The sequence below is a fragment of the Drosophila takahashii genome, chromosome 2R, assembly GCF_030179915.1.
Source record: "Drosophila takahashii strain IR98-3 E-12201 chromosome 2R, DtakHiC1v2, whole genome shotgun sequence".
NCBI classification, from domain to species: Eukaryota; Metazoa; Arthropoda; class Insecta; order Diptera; family Drosophilidae; genus Drosophila; species Drosophila takahashii.
In genome coordinates this window covers 30,899,816-30,924,891 of record NC_091679.1, presented here as the reverse complement: position 1 = coordinate 30,924,891, position 25,076 = coordinate 30,899,816, and the positions used below count along the sequence as shown (strand labels likewise).

Genomic DNA, 25,076 nt, shown 5'->3' with positions numbered 1-25,076 from the left:
TAGGCGACGCAAAAGCTGGAGAGGATGGGCAAGATACTCACACTACTCCTCCTACATTTCAGATCGTTTACTCCGAGGACGAGGAGGTGGCCTGCACGGACTTTACCAACGACTTCTACAAGCTGGTCAACATCCGTTCGAACTCCTCGCGCAGCCTTTACTCCTACCTGGAGGGCGAGACGGATGACGAGGACGACGAGGAAGAGGACGAGGACGACGGCGAGGATTCCAGCATGTCGGAGAGCCAGGTGGGACCGGCGGGTCGAGTTCCCGGAGCCAGTCCCACGCCCAGCGAGGCGGGACGCGCCCAGTTGACCAGCTGCTCCTCCAGCGAAACGGACGAACTGTCCGCCAGTCAGGCGAAGAAGGATGAGGAGCCCGATTACGCGGTAATCGATGAATGCCGGCGGCGGGTAAGCGACATAGAAATCGAGGATGTGCCCATGATTGTAAGCAGCAGCACGCCAATGAAGCCGCTGGACGAGCAACAGTGCATTGCGCAGATCATCAAGAGTGAACTGCGACGACCGCCGCATGTCCTGGTCAAATCCAAGTCGGTGCTGGAGGAGCAGGAGCCCAGCTGCATCCTGCGACACAATCAGCGCCGCGAACTCGAGTCCACCGTGGTGCGCAGCGATAGCATCAGCTGTGGCATGATGACCAAGTTGGGGAAGGAGGTGGTGGTGCCACCGGCGCCCGGGATGGTGACCAAGCTGAAGGAGCGGATGCTGCTGAGGCAGGCTTCCACGCCTCCGACAGCCAGCTCCTGGCGCAGGAGCAACGGCTGGAAGAGGGTCACCTCGCCGGTTCACCCACCAGCGGCCGTTTCGCCAAAGAAGGTGGGGTATTTTTAAACCTAAACCCTATATTATACATTATTATAATCTAATAAATTCAACTTGCAGAAGGAAGCCAAGTCAACGGAGCCGCCAAAGAGTTGCCTGCCCAAAGCGCAGCCCACCAGAATTCCAACGAGCATCCATTCGTCGGTGTCCTCGTCCTCCTCGATGTCCTCGTCCTGCTCGCCCTCGCCCTCCTCCCCCTCGCCGCAGTCGCCGCAGCAAAGGTCACCGGGTCAGCAGCCCCAGAAGCAGCAGCAGCAGCAGCGAAAGTCGAAAATTCCTCCACCAGTTCCCGTGCGACGATCCTACGCCAGTTAGGATAAGCCCAAACTGCCTAATCTCAAATCAATAATCGTCAAGCTAACAAATATTTAAAGATTTAAAAAGACTAAATTGTGATATATTCAAACAAAACAAAACAGAAGAGAAGTGAACAGAACCGAAAGATACAGAAGATGATTAAGATTACGGAGGAGGAGCCAGCGAATACGAGTATTTATGTAGATTGTACATTTTTTGGAAGATGTTTTACCTTGTAAGCGGCACTGCCAACTGTTCCCCCTGAAAAAAAAAACCAAACCGAACAGCTCGCCCTGCTCTATCGCATATATTTTGTAGAGCAGACGTTGCAGCAACTAAATCAGTAGGTTATACTAACTATAATGGGACACTTTGATCGATTCAAACTGAATTCAAACCACTATTAGCTATGGTCATGATTAGATGAACCAATACCGTCTTCCGCATCTGTAGGACATGGTTAACACACAAACTAAGCCGAGTTAGTAGCTCCTCACACAGCAGTTGAACACTTGCATTTAAGGGTGAAATATTTCAAGGTGTTTAGGAGGCATATATAAGGCATACGATCTATAAAAGCATATTTATACGGTTTCTAGGCGAACATTAAACGACAACCATAACAATAAACTGTACATAGCAGTCGTTCCGAGATCCGAAACTAATGACAAAGCTCTTCTTCAACCGTAGTTAGCTCCTCAGGGGCTGCTGCCACCGACTAATTCAATGCAGCAGTCCGATTCCTAAGCATATATATTATATATACCTACACTATATAGAACAGAACGCACTATGATCGAGAGTCGAGAGGAGGGAACTTAGATGTAAGCTCGTATAAACATTACAAATGTATTTTCTTAGCGTAGCGAGTACAAAATAAACAAAAAGAAGTTACACAAAAATAAATTATTGACCTAACCAGTGGCCTCGCCTCCTTCGAAAGCGGTTATCTCGGGCGGTTTGGTAAAATCTTACATAAATACGGGTATGTAGTACTAATCAATAACATAAAATGCAAACAAACTCGATCACTTGGGCTATTTTTGAGGTGAGAGAATGAGCTCCAGTTCGTGCTTCAGCTGGAAAGAACTCAAACGTGATTCCGGGGCGCTGACCCAGCAGCTCTTGTAAAGATTGGAGTAGGCGCTTTCCAGGCACGCACTCGCCTCTGGCGCCGGGCCATTACTATCGAAGTGGAGTGCTAATCGGTTGCGGCGGCATTTCTTTTTCAGATCGCCACGGCCGGCGGTGTAAGATGGATCGAGGCTTAAGTTACGGCGGGCTGAGGAATTCGCCCCTCTGTACATCACATCATTCCAATTACTATCGCCGGGGCAGTCCAAAGCTAGAATCTTTAACTGATGGTAGTTATCCGGCCGCAGTTCGTGCTTGACCACCTGGTAGGCAATGGTCTCATTGCAGTCGAGCGGGTGATAGGGCAATCTGCGGGCCTGCAATTGCCACATCGTAATGCCCAGGGAATAGATATCGGAGGCTTCGGATAGAATGTCGGAGCGGAGGACTTCTGGAGACATATATCTCAGGGTTCCATTGGCATTGGTTGGGTCCTGTCTGGCACACAGTTCGCCCATTTCGATGGACGAGCCAAAGTCGCAGAGCTTGCAGATGTAACTGCGTTTGACCTTCGAAAAGTTGCCAACCCCTGAAGACTTTATTCCCAGGGCAACCAAAATATTGGTTGGCTTTACATCCAGATGTAATACATTCTGGGAATGGCAGTATCTCAGGGCGGCCACCACATCCAGAGTTATTCTGAAAGGATAATAGGTGATTTTAAGTTGTAGGTCATAGGAAATGGGATCGTACAAAACCCTGTGCATCAGTGGTAGCGCCAAAGTGTCTACGATCCTCTGCAGACATTGTCCCCTGGGACATTCCATGATGACCAAGCCGAACTCCACGGCGGATTCTAGTTTCAGAAGGCGCACAATGTTTCTGTGTTGCAAGTTCATCAAATGCGATTCATTGTGCAATGTTGAAGTCGCCTGGGCTCGAATGATCTTCACAGCAACGGAGCGATCTGCATGGGATCCTTGGGTAGATTTGATATATTTTTTGGGATCTTAGCATTCTTACCCCGATAGATGGCTTTAAATACCGTGCCGTAGGCTCCACGTCCCAGTATCTGACACCTGGTGGACACGGGGCGACCATCCTTGAGCAATTGCTTCCTTTTTGGCGTGTTCAGCAAAAGCTCACCCATTTGTCTGCCAACTGAAAAATACTTATATCGATTTTAAATTTTTTAAATATAATAAATCCACATGGTCAACTTTCTAACGGTGAACTTTTAAAACAGCTGGGCGATAATGTGGCCCCACTTCTTTTAATCTTTCCAAAACGATATTCATCGCTTCATTTTAAAATTAAAAAGAAAACAAAGAAATTCAATGTGAGCCTTTTATTTTATCAGCCAAATTATTCCCTCTACTCGAATAAATTTCAATATTGTATATTTACACTAATAATGCACACGGTTTCACTTGAAGTGCCTCTCCAGCAATTACATCGTAAAGAAATAACCATAATACACGCAAATACAATTATAATAAATGGATTGTAAGGGCTTTCGAGGGTTCATTTTAGGCTTAATACTATACAAATAAATATTATTACAAATGTTGGCCGCTGGGCTTTTCCATGATAATTTCCTAGTTGCGTTCTCTGTGCAATTTCTCGGTCTCCGCCCGCAAGCCCTGTACAAATTTAAAGTTATTAAGGTATTTAAAAATATAGAAAAGGAAATTTACCCGAAAGGCTTCCTGGATTTTGTCTGTTATGAGCTTCCGCGCCGTGGGCTCCGGCACCTGGCGCTTTTTGAGGTCCGTAATAAAATCGGTGAGGTCCAAGGGCTGACCCACATTCACGGTGACCTTCTTGCCCCGCTGTATCACATAGGGCTCCACATTCGGCAACAGGTCATCCATGCCCTCGTGCCACATGGGCAGAATGATGGGAATCTTGGGTGACTCGTAGATGATTCTGCCCACGCCCCACTTGAGTCGCAGCTCCTCCTTCTCCATGTTCACCTTGCCCTCGGGAAAGACGTGGATCCAGTGGCCCAGAGCGGCCTTCTCGATGCACAGGTTGATCGCCTCCTGGTAGACACCGATGCCACGCACAACAGGAATGCACTTGCCTGCAAATGGGAAGGAAGCTGTTAGTCATCTTTGATTTTTAAGTATAAGCAGTTTAGAAATTATTCGCCAGTTCTAGGAATAAATCATCAACCAATATTAAACACTTGTGGAACTATACGCAATCTTTATCGTTCCCAAAAAAAGTTAGAAATTGTATCTCTCTTTTGGATTGAAAAATATGAATAAATAGGTACATGGCGAAAATAAGAATATATAAATAGAAATGGTAATATAATACCCAGTCTTTAGGTCAATTATTTTGTGAGTAAAGATTTGAGAATAAACAGAACATTGTTGAAGAAATAATTTTTCGGGGTGCCACAGAAATCGATTAGCGTTCTTAGAAAAGTATAAATATTGGAAATGAGTTTTTTGTTTAAGATACAAGTCTATGTTTAAATTGTATGGACTCCATATTAAATATATATTTTACTTTCCTTGTTTACATTAGTTAAGAATTTTGACGTCTTTAAGTTTTATAAAGGGGTATCTCCGAAAGAACAACCAACAAAAGTCGGTTGGAATTCATACGTAAATACAAAAATCAATATAAATTCCAAGACATTTTTGAGACTCCTACAATAGTAACTATTTTTTTCCAATAGAGAAAAAAATTTAAATTCCTCCAATCCTACTCCATCTAGTCCCTAAAAACTCTTACCAAACATGAAGAAGAGCGAGTGCCTCCTGTTGGTGAAGCAGATGTCGTGGGCGGCCATCGACCAGCGGATTTTGTAGGTGTTGCACACGAGTCCCATGGGCAGGCAGCCCCACAGGCCGGGATCGTCGAAGCAGGAGTAGTGGTTGGACACGGTCAGCAGGGGAACGCCCTGAGGTCGCTTCGAAATCAGGCTGACCAGTCGCTCCTTGTTGTAGACGCGGGGTTTGTTCAGGAACACTGAAGATGTAGAAATAGAGAGGCGAGAGATCAGCATATGCATAATTGTGTAGGGGCACCAATTAACCACACGGCACACGTTTGACCTCGATGAGCGAGATCAGCATCGTCAGCATCCGCACATCGTTTATCAATCGAGAGATGCGCAGATTCGCAGACACATTCGCATTCACATTCACGGTCAGGGGCATAAGCTCTCCGAGCGCTTCGGTTGGCCAAAAATAAACGTGCCTTTGGGCCAGTTTATTGGGTAAGGTCGGCTCCGCCGGGTAGATACTCACTGAGCACGATCTTGCTGAAGATTCCGACGGCGGAGACGACAAACTGGCTGGCCATGTACCAGAACCTCGTGGGGTTCCGCAGCCTCGGGAAGATCCAGTCGATGTTGTAGGGCACCGGCACCGGGGCACCGGGGTCCACATCCAGGGCGGGATCGGCCGACCGAACGTCGGACATCGGTGGCGCGAGGGGAGGCGACGGTGACGGCGGAGGCTGGGACAGATCCTTGGGCTGGCTGCTCCTCACGGTCTGCGTGGCGATATCCTTCCGATCCTGCTGCTGCTGCTGCTGCTGGCTGGCCGGAAACCGCTCATCGGGCACTGGCCGCGCCTCCGGAGCTTGGACGTACTGCTGTGGGTGGGAGATAAGGGTGGAAATTGAATTACCAGGGGGAGCACATTGCAAATCCCGCCGCTAACCATGGATAGCCTTTAATCTTATCGCTCCCAAGAATAGTTTCCTTTTGTGTTTGTGTCTGGCCGGATGCCCTTCTGAGTTACGCATTTTGATTTGAATATTCGAGTTAGGTATTTTGCTTTGTCAACTTTTGGATTGACTACCCCCCCCACCCCCCGAAAAGGCGTCTTTGTGCCACAGGTTAGCAGCATGCGCAGTGAAAATCCGCTGCGGAAATCCACGTTGCACTTTCGCAGGAAAAACTCACGGCGTCAGAGATCCAAGCCAAGGCGACCTTCACTCAGCGCGAGACGAGGGGCATTACACTTGGCACCTGCTTTAGGCACCGAGAATCTTTTGCATCCGGACGGCGGGAACTTTCGAGCGTAACTGATTTTCGTCTCGTCCAAAAGCGCCAAGTGCAACAGGCGCAGAAAGCACGCACAAAACGGGGGCGGTTCGCTTGGGGGGAACAAAGAGAGACAAAGCGAGAAAGAGCGAAAGAAAGGGCGCTAGCGGAGTGAGGCAACAGTCAAGTGGTCGACTAGAGATTGTGAAACTATCTTTATCAGTTGGCAAAAGTGCTTAGCCAAGCGCTTCCGTGAATAATGATCACGTTGCTGCGACTTGACGAGAGATAAGCATTCGAATTTGGGCGCCCAAAGTGGTGGATTTGGGTACTACGTAGGTGCAAAGTGGGGAGTTTCGAAAGACTGCTCTTATCACTTGCTTAACACGGATTATTTAGCAAGATAGTACTGATGGAAAGGGGTATGTTGTTTACTTAAGGTATGTAGGTCTACTACTACTGATATAAATTAATTGAAAATAATTAAAACCTATTTATAAATTTAAAAAAAATAACAATATTTTATTACGTTTTGTTGCCAAGCCTAAAAATTATAATAGACCAATATTTAACATTAATTTTTTTTGGCACTGAAAACATTAATTTTTTTGTATTAGAAAAAAATTATTTTTAAAAAATATTTTTTAAACCCTAATCTTTTTTAATTTTAAACTTGTTTAAGTTTAAAGGTTCCTTGGTCTTATTAATTTAAACTTTCCCGCCAACGGTGGTGGGAATGGCAAGTGGTTAATTTTGGAACGTGGTGAAAAAGAAGAGAAAGCGATGGCCTGATTTTGTTTATATTTATTGGGTGCTCTTAGGTGGAATATTTAACGACTCAATTGCTATAATTAAGCTCACCCGGGACAGCGCCTGGATCGGCGGTCTATATCCTCCGCTGATCAGCCAATTTAGGTTCCGCATGGCGGAGGCGGCGCCCACGTGCCCGGGACGCCTCAAGTTGGAACACATGACCATCAACATTTTGAGGAGTTCTTAATTTTACGAGTACGATATGCGTGGGCAGTTGGCGGTTTTTGTAGAGGTTTTACATAACCGGCTCTTGTAGGCCGAATAAAATACACTTTGCAATTTGGGACGCGCACTGCTAGCTTCTTCCTCCAACCGCCACTTCTTCACCTCAGCTGCAAACTCAGGGGCGTACGGTCAGGGGGCGCCGAATCCGTTTGGCGCATGTCTGAAGGGGGGCGTAATTTCGGCGGGGGGTCGGCGAAGGTGCTCAAGGTCGGGCCAAAAGAAATCTTGAAGAAACTAGAAATTTGAAGGAAAACAAAACCGAAACAGCTGTTTTTTGCCATTCACCTCGAACTTAATCTGGCCATTTTGCAGCACTAACCACTTTTCGGCTGCCCTGACCAACACTGGCTTTTTTCCAAAATATTTGTCGTGGTTTTGGAATTCCCTCTTAAATATCAATTAAAGCATCGATTTTGCCGGAATTCCTGTACACAGTATGTCTCGCAGTGCTCGCCCCCTCACCTCCGCCCGTGTCCTGCACAAAATCAAGGCTCTGAGCACCCCGCAAGCGAGCCAGGAATATGTGATCAACCGGAACCCCAGGAATCTGGAGCGATTACGAATTGCCTACAAGCCGGGCGGCTATCACCTGGAGAAACCAGGCCGCTCCTACTGGCACACGCTGGAGATCAACACCAGTGGTCGGTATGTCAGCGCCGACGTGAAGCACTTCGAGAATGGAACCATCCTGAGTGCCAGCACCTCGGAATGGGCCATCAAACAGCAGCTCTACAAGACCAACGACACCTCGGCGTTCGTGAATCTGGGTAGAGTGCTGGCCCATCGCTGCCTGCAGTCGGGAATTACCGAGATGACCTGCAACGTGGAGGCGGTGCCCGGGAGCAAGCTGCAGAAGCTGCTCCAAACGCTCCAGGACAATGGTGTGTCCTTCAAGGAGCCCCCTCGCCTGGCCAACCAACAGCCCTGGGATGCTGAGAGGCACGAGAAGCCTTGGGAGGTGCTGGATGGATCCCTGGAACCCCCAACATCGAAATAACCAAAAGAAACCCCCGTTTAGTTTTCGTTTCGTTTAGAATAAACGTTGATTTTTATTGCTAATTACAACGAATCATGGTAGTTTATTCGTATTTGCCCTTGATGTCCTTCCAGAGCTTCTGCAAGGGGGAAAGAACTTAGTATTTGGCCAGGAAACTGGTATTACATAAGCGGATTGCACTTACGCCTTTGTTGATGCCCTCGAAGATCGCAACCGACGTGACATCGATGGCGCGCTCGAAGAAGAAGGCCGACGCGATGATGGCCACGGCGTAGGTGGAGGTGCGCTTGAACAGGGTGTTGTAGATGACCTTCATGTTGGCTGGATTTTCGTTAAAAACTCTTGATTTGTAAGCAGACCAACTTTTTCACACGCCAAATTCACAGCTGATTTCGTTGACAAGCAGTGTGGGGTAATGTCGAAACACTGACAGCTGGGGTGACCATTCTCCCGATACGTCTCTGATTGTTATCGAAAGGGGCCCCACCTCTAGTCGACGGGGCAAAAACAAACGACTGCGTGAAAATGCCAAATTACCAGGATATTTAGCGTAATTGGGGATTCTCTGCGCGGGAGCATGGACATAGCCACCATCGAGCTGAGCGTCGAGGCGCTGATTGGGTCGCTCCTGGCCCTGGGCGTCCTGTTCGCCTTCTGTCGCAGTCTGCTCGCCGAGGACTTTGTGAGCACCTTCAAAACACGTCACAGCTGGAAATCGATAAAGGTCTTGGAGCAGGTGAGTTGGTTAGACCTTTTGGAAACCCACTATAGATTGGTATTATCCACCAGGCCTGCTTCTGCAACGTCTGCGAGATCCTGCTGACCCCCTCCGCGGGACTCTTCTGCGACTGCTGCGGCCTGTGCACCCATGCCACGCCCCCCTGCCAGCGAAGGGCGGATAGGGAGTACCGCTGCAAGGACAAGTGGCTGCGCAACGAGTCCTCCGTGCGGCACCTGTGGGTCCACGGCAACCTGCCCATGGGCGTGCATTGCGCCGAGTGCCAGGAGGAGGTCGATCACCATGTGGCCACCGAACCGGGATTGTATGGCTGGCGGTGTGCCTGGTGCCAGCGGTGCTACCACAACGATTGCTACTCACGCGTGGATTCCAAGGGCGCCTGCGACTTTGGCGAGTTCAGGGACATGATCTTCCCGCCCTACAGCTTCGTGGCCGCCCGGACCAGGGACTCGATGCGCCTGCACCTGGCCAGCATCACGCCGCCGGACATCGAGAACTGGGAGCCACTGATTGTGATTGCCAACACCAAGTCGGGCAGCAGCACGGGCGCCAATGTGCTGTCCCTGCTGCGCGGCTACCTGCATCCGCTGCAGGTGATGGAGCTGGGCTCGCGCGGTCCCCAGGACGCCCTCCAGTGGGCGGCCAAGGCCAGTCCGCGACCATGTCGCATACTGGTGGCCGGCGGCGATGGCACCATCGGCTGGGTGCTCAATACCATTTATGCGCTGAACATCAAGCCCCAGCCCTCGGTGGCCATCATGCCGCTGGGCACTGGCAACGATTTGTCGCGAGTTCTGGGCTGGGGAGCCGAGCCCCCGTCGGTTCTCGATCCTGTCGAAATCCTGCGCAGCATACGGCGTGCCCGATCCGTGAATCTCGACCGCTATGACCTGCAGATCGAGAAACTGCACTACCGGCTGCCCATCCAGAGGCATCCCACGAAGACCATTCATGTGTACAACTATTTCAGCGTGGGCGTGGACGCGTTCATCACCTACAACTTTCACAAGACGCGCGAATCTCGATTCTATCTGCTCAGCAGTCGGATATTCAATAAGGTGGGATGCTAACTAGTGTGACTGGCTTTATCTCAATCTATGCAATCTTTACAGCTTCTGTACTTCACCTTTGGAACGCAGCAGGTGATGCAACCGGGCTGCGAGCACCTCGAGGAGAAGCTGACCCTGTACCTGGACAACAAGCCAGTGCAACTGCCGGAGTTGCAGGCACTGGTGTTCCTAAATATCGATTCCTGGGGAGCTGGCTGCAAGTTGTGCGAGCTGAGCAACTCGAATGGCGAAGTGCGAATGGTGAACTCCATCTCCGATGGCCTGATGGAGGTGTTTGGCATTGTCTCCTCCTTTCACATCGCCCAGCTGCAGTGCAATATAAGCAAGCCGGTGCGAATTGGCCAGGCCAAGCAAATAAGGGTAAGAATTAAAGGAAAGTTCTTATTGAGTAGCTAATAAACATTCCCCCTTAGCTGCAAGTCAAGGAGACGGTGCCAATGCAGGCGGATGGCGAACCCTGGATGCAGAGTCCTGCGGACATACGTTTGTCCTCGCGCAGCCAGGCCCGCGTTCTCAAGCTGGCCGCCACCTAAACGTAGTAGCTAATTCCCAGTAGTAACCCCTTATGTGCCAGTCCCATAATCTCAAAGTACTTAACCCGGAACATTGTGGCATTTTAAGACATCCCCCAGAGGGCAAATCAAAGCTAGTCGAATGAAAATACACTAAATCGTATCTGAAAGAAATCCACTTTTATTAAGACTCAATAATCTTTTGAAATATAATTAAATGTTCGACTGGTGTAACATGCTGCCCGCGAGGGGCAGGCACAACATTTGGGTCAGTAGTGTATCGAAAGGCGGGTAAACAACAAAATCAGGAGTTCAGCATCAGCTGGAGCCCGCTTTAGAGCATGGTCAGCTCCATGATGGCGTTGACTATGTCGTTGCTGTTGTTCTTCAAGGCCTTGATGGCCTTGGCCCGCGTCGTGTTGGCCTGCGTGATGACCAGCTCGATGTCCTTCTCATCCACGCCGGTGTCATCGACCTCCTCCTCGTCTTCCTCGGCAATCGGGGCCACCGATGTGGTGGCTCCCACGCTGTCGGCAGCGCCAGCAGCCTCGGGGGCCTTGAACTTCTCGGCGGCAGCCACCTGGGCCTGCTGCGACAGATCCTCGATCTTGGCCTCGCCGAACACGATGTACGTGTCGCTGTGCGGGTTCTTGTACACATCGGGGTTGTTGATCACGAACAGGATGTTCTTCGACTTCCTGATCGTCACCCGGTTGACGCCCTGGATCTGCTTGAGTCCCAGCTTCAGCATGATCTTCCTGGCCTTCTTCTCGCCGCGCGACTGCTTAGCCTTGGACACCAGGTCGATGGGCAGGCCGGTGGCACCGCCGCCCAGCTGCGTGGTGGCCGCTCCAGCCTCCTCCAAACCGGGCATGCCGCCATCCGAGTCGCTGTCGCTGCCGTCGTCCTCGACGCGCACGTCCTCGGGTTTCGCCTCGGCGGAGGTGGAGGGCGCAGCCTCGTTCTTGATTTCGGTCAGTTCAGGCATCTTTATCTGCGGGGGAACAAGTGGACAAGGTTCGGTTAGGTAATTGCATCGTGCTTTGGAACAATTAAGCCGGGGGAATACATCTGGCGCCGGTTCAAAGGGGCGGTCAGATGTCTCAGGTGGGGGTCGTTTTTCATCGATTTTTCAAATTCAATTCTACCCCCCAAATCGCCCGCCAAAGCTATCAATAATCGGCTAGCCTTGTAGATTAAAATCTCAAATCTGTTATTTCACATAAATCAAGGCAGGAATTCAAGGATATTTTGGTAAAATTGAATTTTATTAGAAAAACGCGGAGTACACACACTCACCGGAAACGAAGAAAAGAAATATGGCGGCGCTTAGCAGGGTGACCGGCTCTGAAAAATACTATATACTTTTTATGCCATTTTATTTTAAATCAAATATACCAAAAATACAGTCATGTCTGGTGGGTGTGTTTGCTAACTGAGACATAGCGGATACACCCTCCTGAAAAATACGTTTTATTTTGCTTTTTTTAAAACTTTTTAAGGATCTCTTTGAAAGGATTAATTTAACACGTAAATAATATATTTAAGGTGGTATTTTGTACTTTTTTGTTAAAAAACTAAGTGCCATCTAAATTTATTTACAAATCTTACAAATACTTAAACAAATTCCAACTGTCTTTAGATGGGCTAGATTTAGGGGATAAATACAACACCCACTCGGGTGAAAAGTGACAGGAAAATAAGTATTCAAAGAGTGTTCAGCACAAAAATGTTTCCAAAGCCGCCACTGGCTTGAACCATTGTTAAATTTATTGTTTTTTTATTTTATTTACTTTATTATCCAAGTGCTGCAGACGTAAGCTTATTATTATCGCACTAGACACTATCTAAAATTCAATTTACATTTACCCCAATACTGGCACTTGCATCTTTAACGCTATCACATTTTCTCAGGTGAAAATTATGTAGAATGGTCCAAACGTCTTTGTGCTCTCACCCATAGATCACAGCACCTGAGTGAGTAGTAATAAGAACAGTGGTATTATGTAAGCACTGGTTCGAAACTTGCTGTATCCTTCAGCTCCGGCTCCATTGTGTAAAGTTAATTATTAATTAATCGTCCCACAATGGTGGACCATATCTTGAATGGTGCTTGGGTGCACATTAGAATCGATTCCTTTGTCCTGTTATTAGGTGGACTGCAGTCCAGTCGACTGGTTAAAAGGGGAGTAAGAGAAAGGCATTAGGCAAAAATAATTAATGTTATCTAACAAATTCGGTCTGCCTACCAAAAATTTAAGGAATAGAGTGTAGTTTAAACTTTTTAATCCGTTTTAGGTGATTTTGTTTAAACAATTTAACAATTATTCAATTATAATTTACCTATTTGTGATTAGGTGATATCAGAAAATTGAAATAAAGTTAATTTAAAATTTTAATCAGAAACTGCAATGTAGTTTTAGATAGAACAAAACCAATCACATTAAAATGGTGTGCCATTCCCGAAATCGTGTTTTAATAGTTATTAGACTTAGAGAGAAGGTCGGGATAACCCACACCTCTTATGTAGACCCCTTGTCTGGGGTTACAAACAATTGATTAAACAATTAAATGACACAATTGGCTGAATGAATGCACTGGTTTCACAATAGAATGTTTGACGGAGCCAACTCTCCCCACCGCAGACTGTCACTTGAAGATGTCGATCTTCAGTTTGCTAGTGCATTCTACAAACGCTTCTCGAAGTGCTTCTTCACGCGCAGACGCTTGGAGGAGTATTCAATTAATTGAACTTGCCTGATAAGGCGAGTACTTCCACACTCGGTGCATGATTTCATTTATAAATTTGACTCGACTGACTTTGTTAGAGGAAGTGCACAGAGAAAAATCAAATATATAGTTACATAAAATAAAAAATTTGGTATTAACCAAAAAAAAACATGGAGAAAACAGGAAGAAAAGATCAGAAGAGAGCTCTTCTGGTCCTATAAACTAGATAAGTATTAGAACTTATGTAAATCAACCATCCCTATCTTAAAGTTCGAAAAGTATTAATTTCTTCAACATATAAGTCTTGATATTATAGAAGTGGCTATTTTATTTAGTACTGAAATCTTCCATAATTTAATTTATTTAATAAAAAAAGTAGAAACGGATGTCTACCCTTAATTTACCCTTTACCATAAACATTTATTTTGTGTGTAAAAATCTTTGCTACCCACGTATCCGTTGGATGGCAAAGTCCAGAGCTACTTTGTGGTGGGCGGGTTGGATGGGCGATAAGATCGGAGGAGACACACGCCAGATGACTGATCGCAGCTCCCTATCGGCATTAGATAACGGCCCCGGTGGAGTGGCCACTCCTGCAGCTAATAAAAAGCCTGCTCGGGATCCGGAACCTCACAGTGAACGCTGCAACGTTCAGTCCACTAAACACCGAGAATGAAACTATCAATCCTGATCGCCGTGGTGGCCCTGGTGGCCATGGTGTCGGCCAAGTCCGCTCCTGGACGCCTGGCAGCGCGGTATGACCACTTCAGGGTCTACCAACTGGCCATCGATACGGAATTGCAGATGGAGGAGCTCAAGAAGATTCACGAGCACATCTCTGTATGTAGATTCCAACATATTTAAGAAAATTTTATATTATGGAATCCCTTCAATAGGTGCACATCCTCAACGAACTGGGTGCTCCCGGACACAAGTACCACATTATTGTGGGTCCTTTGTTCCACAGGGTGTTCGAAAAGACCATGAAATTCCTGGAGATCGTCTACGAAGTGATTGTCGAGGATCTGCAGAAGTGAGTTAGGAAATCTCCCCGGAGTTACATTTCTAGAACCTTTTCTCCCCGTCCAGATTGATAGATGAGTCCTCTGTTGGCGACGATTCCGAAATGGAGTGGGAGTCCTACCACTCCCTGGAGACCATTTACGATTGGGTGGATAAGGAGTGCGCTGCCCACGACTTCCTGGAGTGCAAGGTGATTGGCCAGTCGTACGAGGGTCGGGACATCAAGAGCATCAAGCTGTCGAAGCGTTCGGGCAACAAGGCCATCTTCCTGGAGGGCAACATCCATGCCATGGAGTGGATCTCGTCGGCCACCGTCACCTTCCTGCTGAACCAGCTGATCAACTCCCAGGATCCGGAGATGCAACGCCTGAGCGAGGAGTACGATTGGATTGTGGTGCCCATGGTGAATCCGGATGGCTTTGTCTACACCCACGATGTGGAGAGGTTGTGGCGCAAGAACCGTCGCCCCAATGGCTACAGGAACGATACTGGGGACTGCTATGGCATCGACATGAACCGCAACTTCGATTACCACTGGGGTGGAGCCGGCTGGAACATCGACGAGCCCTGCGACCACTGGTTTGGAGGCGAACAGCCCAACACCGAGGTGGAGATCGTCTCGCTGCAGAACTTTGTGAGCTCCTTCGAGGACGGCTACATCCGATCGTACATGGCCTACCACGCCTACGGACAGTACGTCCTGCTGCCCTACGGACACTCCAACACCGAGTTCCCCCCGAACTACGAGCAGATGAAGCGCATTGCTGCCGCCTTCTCAGATGCTGCCGCTGATGTCTACGGCTCGGCTTTCACCTACGGAGCCAGTGGCCTGCTGAACTGTGAGTTTTGGGCATAAGCACTTTTAATTCAGTACTAATAATATGATCTACCCAAAATAGATGTCGTCTCTGGAGCCGCCAAGGATTGGGCCTACGGCGTGAAGAACATCCCCTTCACCTGCACCGTGGAACTGCGTGACAAGGGCACCTTCGGGTTCTTCCTGCCCTCCAACCAAATCACCGAGGTGGGCCTCGAGGTCACCGCCGGTCTGATCGCCCTGGTCAACAAGGCCGCCGAGGAGGGAATTTTCGATTAAATGCTTACTCTGTATTCGTTTGTGAGCAGGTGCTGTGAAAAATAAATATATAGATTTATATTTATTCATTTGAACATTCAAAAGTGGCTTGGAATTGATAAATGTTGTAGAATAACAGTCAGGAAACTTATTTTCTTACTGCTAGTGGGTTTTAAAATAAAACGAATTTAAATATTTAAAGAAATCAGTTTATGATTTTGTTTACCTATCAAATATTCTTTCTTACTATGAAATATTTATTTTTTTGGGGTATTATTAAAAGTACATTTAATTGATGGCCCTTCGGCTTTTTTAATTTAATTCAAATACCACTTTCTTTTATTGGGGATGCAATAAAAAGTTAAAGTTAAATTAAGTTTGTGGAATATTTATGCCGAAAATTGGATTGCATTTTCGTTTAGAGCATGAACAAGCTCGAAGGAAGATATAATTCAATTGATTTCCCTTTCCAAAGTCTTAGATTGTTTTGGCAACGCACAGGCACTTATTCAATAAGCTCCCAACTCCCTTCCCCTAAGCAAAATAGCTTGGATGGCTTACCAAAATTACTGCATCTGGTTATAGGCAAATTATGCCACGTGGCTGCAGTATCAATAAATATTTATTTTCCCGCCTCCGGCGGCTGTTGCTTTTACTGGAGTCCTGCAATTTGCACTGCGGATAGTTGGTCATGGGATTCCGGATAGCAGATACCAGATACCGGAGGATGGGTAAACTTTGCGGCACGCAGCAAAACTTTGGCCAAATGCAGCGGAATCTCTTCGTAGCCAAAGCCATCAACACCAACCGGGCCAACATAAAACTCCTACTACAAAGTGGTTATTTTGTTTGAAGTAATCCGCAAGAAGTCGTTAAAACTGTCGTTGCCAGTGCTCCTAGATTGATGATGGTTTCACGTGTCCGCCGCAGAGAGCTCCGACCTGCCCGGCTGCCTCATCCTCTCTGCTCCTTCGCCATCATCCTTGCACATCCCGAACCCCTGCCACTCGAAGATGCATTTAAGGGGAAACTGATGCAATGTCTGCAGCCGACGAAACGGTTCTCAATGGCTTTTCCAGCAATGCTTTGACATGGAAATGCTAAAAAGTTCCCCGGCAAGAGGCGATGGGGATGGTGATGGCTTCCTGAAAAGCCTTTGACACCTGATATGAAAAGGAGCCCGTAATCAAATATGCCTGCAAATAAAATGCCAAAGCTGCTGGAGGAATTCGTTGGCTGTATCCTAGCCATTTTCAATTAACTTTGTCTGCGTGGTCCGCTCTTCCTCTTCCTTCTTTCATTTTCCGGGAAAACTCGACCTTTATTGCTCAACACACTTTTGCGTCACGTGGCAAGTGGCAAAGGTTATAGGGGGCTCATAAAACGACCAACTCATTATGCAAATGCTTTGTTATACGAGGAGCCCCAGGCAAATAACATAAATCGGTAGTGTTATGTTTATATGATCCAATTCCAATAATATCCTTTCCGATGATTACAGAGCTCAGCTTTCGACTCAACCCCCACCGAATTAGTGTTGATGTTTCGAACTTGGCGTGCTCAACTTACATCACAATCGTAATTAGAATTGTCGTCGCGAAGGGGGATATCCAGAACAATGCGACCCTTTGTGACTCGATTTTGTCCATAAATACTCTTCAGATTAGATTTAATTGCTGCTTGAAATGTAATCGAGTGTTGTGTAATTGCCGGCATTATTGAACAAGTGCGAAAAGTCAACTTGTAGTGGGCAATTATGTTGGTCATTTAAGAGATTTAAGGTCGCAGAAAGTAAAGCCTTACTTGGTGTAATAATATCAGAAAACAAGGATATAGGTTAAATTTTTATTTTCGAGTCTTGAAAATGTTTAACAATCTTAAAACAAAATAATGTGAGACACAACTTTCTATTACCTTTTTAAAGAATTCAATTTGTTATAATTTTTTCTTCAAACAGACAACCATTACTAAATACCGATTTCTATATAAAATTAAACATTCATTTAAAACAAAAAAGTCAAGCCTGTTTAAAGTAACTTCACAATGGTATTCCCAAAAAGAAATACATTTTTAATAGGACTTGCTCATTGCAATAATGGCGAATTTTTTCTCAGGATTGGGAAATCAAAAAGTGGGCCCAACAAATATGATATGTCATTTAATGTTTGTCCGAGAACTTCCCTCCGAATTGTGTCGCAAATTCAGTAATTGTCCTGTGCCCCAATCCGAACCGAGTACATAAGCTGCTCCCGTCAGCCCAAATGTTGTACATAATTAAACGATTGTCCCGACAGAAAGCAGGACAGAAGCAAAAAAAGGCAGTCAGGTGGGTGTTTCGGTGGGGGAGTGCCAAAACCGCAGACAAATAGCCGTTGGCAAAGGGGGGTGGTGGTTTGCAGTGGGTGTGGATCAGGGGGAATTCAGTCAGTTAGCACACACAAAACAAAACAAAACAGAACGAAACGAACCAGAAGAGAACAGAGGACGAGCACACGCAAACTGAAAGTTGCTTGTCATTGAACCATGAACTGGTCACCAGCCATCATTCACTCACTCTGCCAGTCACTCACTCACTCACTCACTCCGTCATTCAGTGTGCGAATCGGGGGGAACCCCCCTTTGGGCCAGTGGGCGGGATGGGAGGGGCAGGCGCAAAAAAGAAGCGTCACGTGTTTGTGAATTGCGCGTATTTGCTTATGCAAAAGGCCAGACGAAAAGGACCAGGATATTCCGTTTTGGGGGCGGAGAAACGGCGGTGGGGTGCATGCAAAAGGACCAAGCAAAACTGTTTGATTTACACTCGGAAAAATATGATATAGGTATACTTAAAACCAAGAAAGTTCAACCTATGAAAGGCGTATAAAAATGAAAATTAATGTTGTAAATGTACTCATTATTTATTATATTACGATTTTTTTGTCTGAAAAAAAAGCTCTTACTTCAGGATTTTCGGTTCGATTTTTATACCCGTTACTCGTAGAGTAAAAGGGTATACTAGATTCGTGCAAAAGTATGTAACATCTAGAAGGAAGCGTTTCCGACCCCATAAAGTATATATATTCTTGATCAGGGTCACTAGCCGAGTCGATCTAGCCATGTCCGTCTGTCCGTCTGTCCGTCTGTCCGTCTGTCTGTCTGTCCGTCTGTATGAACGCTGAGATCTCAGAAACTACAAAAGCTAGAAGGTTGAGATTTCCCACACATATTCTTTGGCTTCCTACGCAGCGCAAGTTTATTTTAGCCGAGCGCCACGCCCCCTCTAACGCCCACAATCGCCCACTAACGATTTTAAAATGGGTCCTGCGCCCACATCTTTAAAGATTTCCGAGAAGTATAAATGCAATTTTGTTGTGTATATTTATACCTATCGAAATGTAGAAGACATTTTTCAAATCGGACCATTCGTTAAAAAGTTATACGCTTTATAAATTGTCAACATATATCTATCTCCCTCGCACTCCCTTTAGCTGAGTGACGGGTATTAGATAGTCGGGACACCAACCCGACTATAGCGTTCTCTCTTGTTCTGGTTGGATTTGTTGTCAAATTTGGTGACCTCAATAAAAATAATATTTACCGTAGCCGAAACATAACCAAATTGGTAACCCATTTAAAACTAATTTTCTGGTGGGATTTGTTTTAAAATTTGGTAACCTCAATAAAAATAATATTTACCGTAGTCGAAACATAACCAAATTGGTAACCCATTTAAAACTAATTTTCTCAGTGCAGAGAGCTTACAGTGGAAAAACAAACAAGATGCACTTTAAAAATGAGCATGTAGCAAATACTTAAATATTTATTTAGGGATTCTGTGGCCAGCGGTTTCTTCTTCTTACCGCAGTAAAGTTTAATTAACCAACAAATGAAACTAGCAGAGAGCAAGGAGACGGCTTTTCTGCTCTTCCATGATTAATGTCGAATTAATGGCACTAATTGATCTACTTTGATTGATTGATTGATTGACGGCCGGCGGGCAGGAAAATAACAGAGCAAAAACCATAAACGCATATGGCCAACGTGTAATCCCTAATTAGTTTACTCTGGACCCGGGCTTATCCGCTTATCTAAATTACACTGGGCACTGCATATTATGCAGAATGCAAATACTTGAGAACGAGAGGGCAACACAGTGCGACAGAGAGAGCGAAGGCGACACCATTTACCGCTAGCCAAGCTATTATTAAAAGAGCATTTATATAATGGACTCAACGGACTTTTGCCAGTTTGCTTTCCAGTCCTGTTCCTCTAAAAGCACTTGGAGAAATTCAGGACTAGCTAGACTTTATTTGGCAGGATAGTAGGTACTAAAGAGGATTTTACATTATGTTGTACTGTATACCAATCAATTCTTAAACATTGACTCTGTAAATAGTTCCAGAATACCAGTTATCTTATCTCGAGTCATTATTATTTTTCAATAAGAGATTTCAATAATATTCTTAATAGAGGATTTTTGTTGCATAATTTGTGTATTAATGACTTAAGTATTTCTCTGAGTGAACGCCTGCAGTGTCTGCAGCACTTTTGCATGGAAGTTGGCCCAGTATTTGCGACCCCTTTCGGATTGGTCACGCATTGCTCCGCTGCGGAGAGGAAATAACGCCCGGCAGCTGCCGTTTTTACTGCCCCTGAGACTGCGAGGGTCTCCTTCTGCCAGCTCCTGCCTCCTTCCTCCTTTTTCGAAGGTTCCCGGCCAGTGCACACGGGGCGTATGAGTTATATTTATTTTATCTCGTGTATGTTTGAGTTTCGCATTAAAATGTGCTCGCTGGAGCATAAAATGTTGGCTGTTTTTATTGAAATCGACATCATTAATGCGGGAATTATGCGAGCGGTCTTGCAGCTTAAGGGGTGTACCGACTACCGACTGGAGACTGCTGACTCCTGCACTGCCCTGCCAACATTTAATCATCATCCACATGGGTGAGCTTTAAGTGTAACCAAAAACTTTTGTTTTGAAACCGGATCGCATCGGATCGCCCGACTGCCGCTGACCAACTGGCCAACAGCCGCTTATCGAAGGCACACTTCAAACAAATGGCACACCAACTGCCATTGTCCTGCTGCTCCTGCCGTCTCCTGCTGGTGGCAGGATATCGATACCGCAGACCACCGACACTCGACCGTTGACCACACAGAAGGCGGCCGGCCTGCTCCGTCATCCGCCTGCTGCTATGTTTAATAGTTGGCCACAAGTGTGACCCAAACCGACCGGCAATTTATGAATATGATTTTGGGTCGAGGGGTTGGGGATGGAGCTCCAGCGGTGCTTACATGGGCGCCTCAATTAATTGCCAGCCTGACCACCGAAATTGATGGCAGTTTTGCAAGAGTTGCCCGACTTTCGGCCCCGCCAAACGGCGACAAATGTCAGTTGGCAGAAGGAATTGAATTTCCGCCGGGACCCAATGAACTTTGGGTACACTTTGGGTAATTGTTTGGGGGCGGGGTGGTGGCATGCAAATGTCGACATGCCAAAAGTTCAAAATTGCAGCTGAAATTACGGGCATCGACAGGTAAACGACTTGGCCAAAAGTTAACAAGGCACTAAAGTCTGGCTTTTTTTTTTTCAAAGCAGCTGAGGGTTAAATATTTCACCAATGCTGTTTTATTGCCTTGACATGTTTTACAAATTTATCCAACTGTATTCTAGTCCTTTAAGCCATGAAAATCCATTTTTAAACCAATCAAATTTGTATCGATTTCATAAAAATGAATTTCATACCTTAAACCAATATTATATTAACAAAGAAGTTATTTAAATAAAACGTATATTAATTGTTTTTAACCAATGGGTTTTAAATTAATAACAATATATTTTATTTTAATATTTATTATTGATAAAAGCAGATTTCTTGCTTGGCTAGTTAGTAGTATACGTATAATGTTCTGCTATTTTTTAGCAATAGCCCGATTGCAGCTGCAATCTGTCAGGATCCCGGGATCAGGATCAACCCCAAAAGGCAATATATCAAATTGTTTGGCAGCCAGCCCCGACGATCATCACCAGCAGGTGCAGGGCCTTGGCCAGGGCTCCCCTTTCGGTTGAGCAGACCATCAAACAGATTGGAACACGCATTTGCAGCATGTTTCGTGCCACGAAAGCTGCAATTAAGTTTTGTTAATTTTAATGAAGCCACCAGGCGCATCTGCTTGCCCCGGCCAAAAAGGGGGACTTTTGTACGGATTCAAGCAAGTCAAAAGCAATGCTCCGGGGAGCAGCTGCTCCTCGCTCGGTTAGGGGTTGCTCCTTTTGGTCCTGGCAACGCGATCTGCCAGTCCTCGGTCCGCTTTTTTCCTCCGTTTTAATTAAGCACCCGTTGGATTTCGCGATAGGATCTGCAACCTGAAACCCTAGCTGGAAAAAATACAAATTGGAAAGCAGATGAAAGTACTTAAATGGCAGATGGCTACGCATAAATAGGGGCGATTATCACATCAAAATCGTGGAATTAGTCAAAGGCAATAAAAAATCCTTATTTTTATACCCTTGCAGAGGGTATTATGATTTCAGTCAGAAGTTTGCAACGCAGTGAAGGAGACATTTCCGACCCCATAAAGTATATATATTCTTGATCAGCATCACAAGACGAGTCGATCTAGCCATGTCCGTCTGTCCGTCCGTCTGTCCGTCTGTCCGTCTGTCCGTCCGTTTCTACGCAAACTAGTCTCTCAGTTTTAAAGCTATCGGGATGAAACTTTCGTAAAAGTCGTATTTCTATTGCAGGTAGTATATATGTCGGAACCAACCGGATCGGACAACTATATCTTATAGCTCCCATAGGAAAGATAAAAAAAAAACGTAAAAAAATTCTAGCTCCGGTGTTTTTTGAAATTTTACCTTCTACTCCTGGGAATATTTTTTTTTATATATTTCTGAATTTCGGTTTTTTTGTTTTTTAAATCGGATCACTATATCATATAGCTGCCATAGGAACGGTCGAAAAATTAAATGGAAATTAATGGGAAAAAAATGATATCTTTGTTGGTTTTTATTACATTCCCTTCTACTCTGGGATATGACTATTTTGAAATATTTCCGAATTTCGATTTTAATTTTTAAAAGATCGAACTACTATATCATATAGCTGTGATAGAAACGATCGAAAAATTATTGTGAAATAATAAGAAATTTAACATTTTTGCGATTTGTAAATTAATAGAATGATCTGCAAGGGTATATAAGCTTCGGCTTGCCGAAGCTAGCTTCCTTTCTTGTTTGTATAGGAAATTAAGGATAAAAGTGTGTTAAGGTGGTTGCTAATAGCGATAAAAAAGGAAAATAATATATAAAGTTGGCTTTAATTGTAAAGTGGATTAAAATATAAACCTTATGTTTTGAAACTTGTAAGTGGTAAAAATTGGCCTGGCTAAGTTGTGGTATTTTGATTTAAATGTAAATTTCTTGTTTAAAGTTCTCTTGATTTTGATTATTATTTAGGAACACTACAAAATTTTCCCTTTCGTATAACCAGTAGTAGGAATTTAAAAATCTAATTTAAAGGTGTTAAGAAATATTGAAAAAATACCCAATGCCTGAAGAAGATTATAACTTTAGGTACCTAACAACAGAGCTTTTTTAACCAGTGCCTTATACCATATCGTCATAAAATATCTTGAAGCAATCTAAAACAAGATCAAGAAAATCTATGCCACGGACATTCACTTACACAATTCCCAAGAAGCCCCACAAATATTTCCATTTCCATTTTCAATTTCAAATTAATTCTATTATCCAGTCATCGTCAAATCGGAAATTGAATAACAAGCTCTTTAAATTTGATGAGAATAACTTGCACATTATATTGATTTTATTTCGTAACAATTTTATGGACATCACGAGGAGCTGTTGGGCACTTTTCTCCGTAACTCAGCAGCAAAATAGGGGGAGTGCCGGAGGACCCGGAGGAGAAAGCCTGAGACGGGGAAAGCCAAACAAGAAATTGACTGTACTCAAAGCTAGACCAGCAGAGTTTGCACTGTCTGCGTGTTTGCTGTGTGCGTAACCCCCGAGCCCCCTTCTCTTTTCTATTTTTTTCAGCCCCCTCCGCCTAGCGAATCCCCCTGGAAAAACATGACAAGTCAAGTCCTTTTGGCACCCCAATAAAATTCCCGCTTGGCCGTTTTTTTGCTTAACGAAGTGGAACTTTTTGCGTGTGGCCGGCAATAAAAAAGGAAGGAAAACAACGAAAAATAAAGTATGAAAAGAATATAAATATAATAAGGGCGAAATGAAAGACCGCTTTAAATTGCGGATCAGGCGAACGACATTAACCAACGCAGGATGGCCGACTAATTGAGCCAATCCCGATGAAGCCGCCGGCTAAATAGCGATTTACACTGTCCACTTCAACCATAATTCAGTCGTTTGTCTTTAATCCCTTTTTTTTGTTTGTTGCCCACAACCACCCACAGCCACGCCCCCGTGTCCTGGCTGTCAACGTTTAAATTGCGGTTGCCAAAACAAATGAGGAGGCGAAATGGGCGGAAAAGCCGGAGTGGCCGGCGGCGCAGTCGATTCATTGCGGATGCAACATTTTAAATGATTCCACAGTTGGCACCGCATGCAATTTGCCGCTTGCTGTCGCATTCAAGGACATCAAAAGGGGGCGGCCAAAGGGGGCGGGTCTGCGGCCGCTTTGCAAGGTGTGCGCGGCAATCCTGGAAATGAACAGCACAGACTGTCGTTCAGTGTCCGCACTTTTCACATGGCTCCTGTTCATATTTCATTCGCAATGACGCTGACAGGACAATGCGGTCCTGCATGTCCTGGCTGCCGGCTGGCCACCTCGGCCATGCTTCCATCCTTCCATTCTCCACTCCAGCTTCCCGACATCCTTTGCCTGCTCAGCAGTGCGTGTGGGCGTTCGGTTGAGGGTTGTGGGTGGGTGTCAGTGATGCCAGGGGAACACTATGAAAAATGGCCAGTTGTAACCGAGAGCCATACTAAAAATATTTAAATAAGTATTCAGCTCCTTTACATCAAGTACTAAGTGTAGTAAATGTATTTAAATAAAATAAAATTAAAATATTGTACTTTAAAAATTTTGTAGAGTTTTTAAGTGGTTATTTTATAATTTAATTTAGTTGTCATATTAAACAAAAACAACTCTTGACGTAGGAAAAAACTAGTGACAATCGCACCTTAAACATAAAAACGTTCTGATGTCAACTTTTGTTGACGAGCAATTATTATAAATCCGACTACATAAGTAGGTACACTTTTAAAAATTGTCTTATTCGGAACACTGCAAGAAAATAGGCTTGTGTAGATACAATTTACATTTTAGCTTTTTCTAGATATTTCCCGCTATGGTTTTTAAAATGTGGTAGAATAAACGATTTTCAGCACAACTCAAAAGCTTACAAAATGGATATCTTTTGAATGGATGGTTTAATTGGGATAATTTAGTTCATTCGGCTCTTCCCAGCTCTATTTTTTCATTTTTATACCCTTGCAGAGGGTATTATGATTTCAGTCAGAAGTTTGCAACGCAGTGAAGGAGACATTTCCGACCCCATAAAGTATATATATTCTTGATCAGCATCACAAGACGAGTCGATCTAGCCATGTCCGTCTGTCCGTCCGTCTGTCCGTCTGTCCGTCTGTCCGTCTGTCCGTCCGTTTCTACGCAAACTAGTCTCTCAGTTTTAAAGCTATCGG

The 25,076-nt window shown here is 45.3% G+C and overlaps 8 protein-coding genes across 19 annotated transcripts in view; 4 read left to right on the top strand and 4 right to left on the bottom strand.

Moving 5' to 3' along the window:
• The window catches only part of LOC108065090 (uncharacterized), a 41,618-nt gene extending 39,558 nt beyond the window's left edge, over positions 1 to 2,060 (top strand). For all 7 annotated transcript variants that reach the window (XM_070212594.1, XM_017152966.3, XM_070212593.1 and 4 more), the window contains 2 exons: positions 63 to 839; positions 906 to 2,060. In XM_070212594.1, coding sequence (XP_070068695.1) covers positions 63 to 839; positions 906 to 1,160 — 1,032 coding nt within the window. In that variant the 3' untranslated portion in view covers positions 1,161 to 2,060. The remainder of the gene's footprint in view (positions 1 to 62; positions 840 to 905) is intronic.
• On the bottom strand, positions 1,968 to 3,457 carry Mos (Mos oncogene). 2 transcript variants are annotated; one of them, XM_017152971.3, is made up of 3 exons: positions 3,240 to 3,457; positions 2,970 to 3,183; positions 1,968 to 2,915 (listed from the first exon to the last, which is right to left on the bottom strand). In XM_017152971.3, the coding sequence occupies exons 1-3, from the start codon at positions 3,364 to 3,366 to the stop codon at positions 2,180 to 2,182; spliced, it is 1,077 nt and encodes a 358-aa protein (XP_017008460.3). In that variant the 5' UTR covers positions 3,367 to 3,457; the 3' UTR covers positions 1,968 to 2,179. The 2 variants fall into 2 exon arrangements, with proteins under 2 accessions (XP_017008460.3, XP_070068697.1); XM_070212596.1 differs by lacking the exon at positions 3,240 to 3,457 and having other exon boundaries at positions 2,975 to 3,100.
• A 92-nt stretch (positions 3,458 to 3,549) lies between these two features.
• Positions 3,550 to 7,547, bottom strand: Taz (tafazzin, phospholipid-lysophospholipid transacylase). Of its 5 annotated transcripts, none has more exons than XM_044395791.2 (5): positions 7,087 to 7,547; positions 5,483 to 5,828; positions 4,965 to 5,201; positions 3,914 to 4,302; positions 3,550 to 3,859 (listed from the first exon to the last, which is right to left on the bottom strand). In XM_044395791.2, exons 1-5 carry the CDS (start codon positions 7,207 to 7,209, stop codon positions 3,815 to 3,817), a joined length of 1,140 nt encoding a protein of 379 aa, XP_044251726.1. In that variant the 5' UTR covers positions 7,210 to 7,547; the 3' UTR covers positions 3,550 to 3,814. The 5 variants fall into 5 exon arrangements, with proteins under 5 accessions (XP_044251726.1, XP_017008473.2, XP_017008474.1 ...); XM_017152984.3 differs by having other exon boundaries at positions 5,483 to 5,831; positions 7,087 to 7,546; XM_017152985.3 differs by lacking the exon at positions 7,087 to 7,547 and adding an exon at positions 6,145 to 6,296 and having other exon boundaries at positions 5,483 to 5,831.
• Positions 7,548 to 7,591: 44 nt separating this feature from the next.
• Positions 7,592 to 8,332, top strand: mRpL18 (mitochondrial ribosomal protein L18). Its single transcript, XM_017152987.3, has one exon. It carries the CDS (start codon positions 7,700 to 7,702, stop codon positions 8,258 to 8,260), a length of 561 nt encoding a protein of 186 aa, XP_017008476.2. The 5' UTR covers positions 7,592 to 7,699; the 3' UTR covers positions 8,261 to 8,332.
• Positions 8,277 to 8,580, bottom strand: ox (ubiquinol-cytochrome C reductase complex subunit oxen). Its single transcript, XM_017152988.3, has 2 exons — positions 8,445 to 8,580; positions 8,277 to 8,378 (listed from the first exon to the last, which is right to left on the bottom strand). Exons 1-2 carry the CDS (start codon positions 8,574 to 8,576, stop codon positions 8,343 to 8,345), a joined length of 168 nt encoding a protein of 55 aa, XP_017008477.1. The 5' UTR covers positions 8,577 to 8,580; the 3' UTR covers positions 8,277 to 8,342.
• Positions 8,581 to 8,712: 132 nt separating this feature from the next.
• Dgkepsilon (diacylglycerol kinase epsilon) lies at positions 8,713 to 10,755 on the top strand. The gene is made up of 4 exons (XM_017152983.3): positions 8,713 to 8,996; positions 9,050 to 10,057; positions 10,112 to 10,429; positions 10,483 to 10,755. The coding sequence occupies exons 1-4, from the start codon at positions 8,838 to 8,840 to the stop codon at positions 10,600 to 10,602; spliced, it is 1,605 nt and encodes a 534-aa protein (XP_017008472.2). The 5' UTR covers positions 8,713 to 8,837; the 3' UTR covers positions 10,603 to 10,755.
• Positions 10,743 to 11,593, bottom strand: Nacalpha (nascent polypeptide associated complex protein alpha subunit). Its single transcript, XM_017152986.3, has one exon. The coding sequence runs from the start codon at positions 11,567 to 11,569 to the stop codon at positions 10,916 to 10,918; it is 654 nt and encodes a 217-aa protein (XP_017008475.1). The 5' UTR covers positions 11,570 to 11,593; the 3' UTR covers positions 10,743 to 10,915.
• A 2,375-nt stretch (positions 11,594 to 13,968) lies between these two features.
• Positions 13,969 to 15,513, top strand: LOC108065058 (zinc carboxypeptidase). Its single transcript, XM_017152915.3, has 4 exons — positions 13,969 to 14,151; positions 14,208 to 14,344; positions 14,401 to 15,173; positions 15,234 to 15,513. The coding sequence occupies exons 1-4, from the start codon at positions 13,984 to 13,986 to the stop codon at positions 15,428 to 15,430; spliced, it is 1,275 nt and encodes a 424-aa protein (XP_017008404.3). The 5' UTR covers positions 13,969 to 13,983; the 3' UTR covers positions 15,431 to 15,513.
• The last annotated feature ends 9,563 nt before the right edge of the window (positions 15,514 to 25,076 follow it).